Source organism: Vigna radiata, chromosome 7, assembly GCF_000741045.1.
Source record: "Vigna radiata var. radiata cultivar VC1973A chromosome 7, Vradiata_ver6, whole genome shotgun sequence".
NCBI classification, from domain to species: Eukaryota; Viridiplantae; Streptophyta; class Magnoliopsida; order Fabales; family Fabaceae; genus Vigna; species Vigna radiata.
Genome location: NC_028357.1, coordinates 10,795,073 through 10,797,118, shown reverse-complemented (window position 1 = coordinate 10,797,118; position 2,046 = coordinate 10,795,073). Strand labels below are relative to the sequence as shown.

Below are 2,046 nucleotides of genomic sequence, written 5' to 3'. Positions count from 1 at the left end.
AACCGAAAATGGTGTGGGGTATGTCACATGTTATAGGCACTGTCAGCTTCAACCTTGACCCTTCTAATGGGTCCACACGAAACTGCAGAATTTCTCTCATAAGATAGATTACTAAGATTAAACTCAAGCATTGCAGCCTCCAAATTTGAAAAATGATTCGACACTATCCATGTAAAAGGCCACACATGTATTCATTCGATGACAGCAACCTATTTGCGCCGCGAAACAAAAGTTATGTGTTTCATTTCATACTATGGTAATAATTAGAACTCATGATGTAGTCCATTTTATTTACAGCTATAGAAGCTGACCACAATTGGTTACTACTACAAAGCGCCACATAATTAAAACTAATCAACAACTGCTTCACATGGATCCGATGGTAGTGTTTCGCGTTGGTGTCTAGAAAGTACAAACCAAACCCTACCGAGAAGAAGAAGAAGAAGAAGAAGAAGAGGAGAGAGAGAGACATGGACATGCACACGACACAAATAAATGCACTAGACTAGACTATTACATAAGTAAGCTCCTAATAATGGCTGCTTGAGCACTGTTGGAGTCTGTGTTAGCCAGAAGCTCTGATAATCGATCGCTTAGATCGTCAACCTCTCTGTGCAAGTTCTTTATGTAGTTGCATGTCTCCTGCAATACCTTAGCAGCCGAAACCTGCAATACCCACATATCATTATCAGTAAAGTTAATTGTTTTTCACATTATTATCATTCATGCAAATGTGAATTTACCAGAATTCACACACATATATGCAGTTGTATTATAATACGCGATGTGAAAGTACTGTTGGTACATTATAATAGAGTATATTATTATTGTTATCATTATTATTTTAAGAGAGAGGTGTTGTGATGTTATGAGTAAGAAAATGCAGTTAATTGGTGGAATGGGGGCAAGAGGGAGGAATCCGAGTTGGACTATAGCCGCAAGTTGTGGGTAAAGAAAATAAAGGAGAAACGAAGGGCATCCACACAAAAAGTGCAATGTATGTGCATGTGAGTGAGAGAGAGAAAGAGGTTGAGAGGGACAGTGGGACAATAAATACCTTGTCGGAGCGCCTGGCGCGAAGCTCAGGGATAAGTTGTTGCAACTTGGAAACGAGATCGGTGATTTGCGCATCCGTGATCTCAGCGGAAGCACCGGATTGTCTGGAACGAGATCTTCTGGAGGACATTGTGAATTAATGGAATGAGGTTGATGCGGGGTTTGTGTTTTGTGTGTTTGTGTGTGTCAGAAATGTTATTTGGTGTTGGAAGAGAGTGTTAATTAGTGAGGTTTAAGGAAAGTAATAAGAAGGAAAAAGTGGAAATGTGAGAAGAAAGAAAGAAAGAAAGAAAGAAAGAAAGAAGAATGACACAAGAGAGGAGAGAAGAAGGAGAGTGAGTGAATGAGTGAATGAATGAGAGGAGGGCCAAGAAGGAAATGGGGTTGTCAGAAGAGAATGACACAAGTAAAGAAAGTTATCTGAAAAGAAAAGAGGGTGTGTGAGTATGGAGGTAGTAGGAAAAGGAGATGGAATATTTAAGAAGAATGAAAAATGAGAGAAAAAGAATGAAGTTGGTTTTTATAGATTAATTAAGTGTGTTGAAGGAAGAGAGTGTTGAATGGAGAAGTGCAGTGGGCTATGGTTGTTATTAATAGGGTTTAGGGAGAGAGAGAGAGAGAGAGAGAGAGAGAGAGAGAGAGAAAGAAAGAAAGAAAGAAATGAAGAAGGAAATGGGAGAGATACGCCATACTGTCCTTTCTGAATGTGTCTCCTCGCTGGGGTTAGACTTCAAATGGCTTAAACCAAATGTGGTTGTTTATTAGCCAACGACGCGGGACCTCTCTGTGTCAGTCTCAGCACGCAAGCCCACGTTATCTTACTACTTCCTTGTCATCTTAATCATTAATCTTCTCTTCCTTTTCCTCTCATTACATTCACTAATTCACCACTTCACCACTTCTACTTTTTACACTCCCTCCCTCAACAACACCTCACTTTATTATTCTATTTCTAAAACTTACTTACAAATAATCAATCTCCCATATATC

The 2,046-nt window shown here is 39.3% G+C and overlaps 1 protein-coding gene across 1 annotated transcript; it reads right to left on the bottom strand.

The window, feature by feature from the left end:
- Positions 1-260: 260 nt before the first annotated feature.
- On the bottom strand, positions 261-1,679 carry LOC106767341 (transcription factor PRE6). The gene is made up of 2 exons (XM_014652209.2): positions 1,058-1,679; positions 261-666 (listed from the first exon to the last, which is right to left on the bottom strand). Exons 1-2 carry the CDS (start codon positions 1,184-1,186, stop codon positions 514-516), a joined length of 282 nt encoding a protein of 93 aa, XP_014507695.1. The 5' UTR covers positions 1,187-1,679; the 3' UTR covers positions 261-513.
- Between the last annotated feature and the right edge of the window lie 367 nt (positions 1,680-2,046).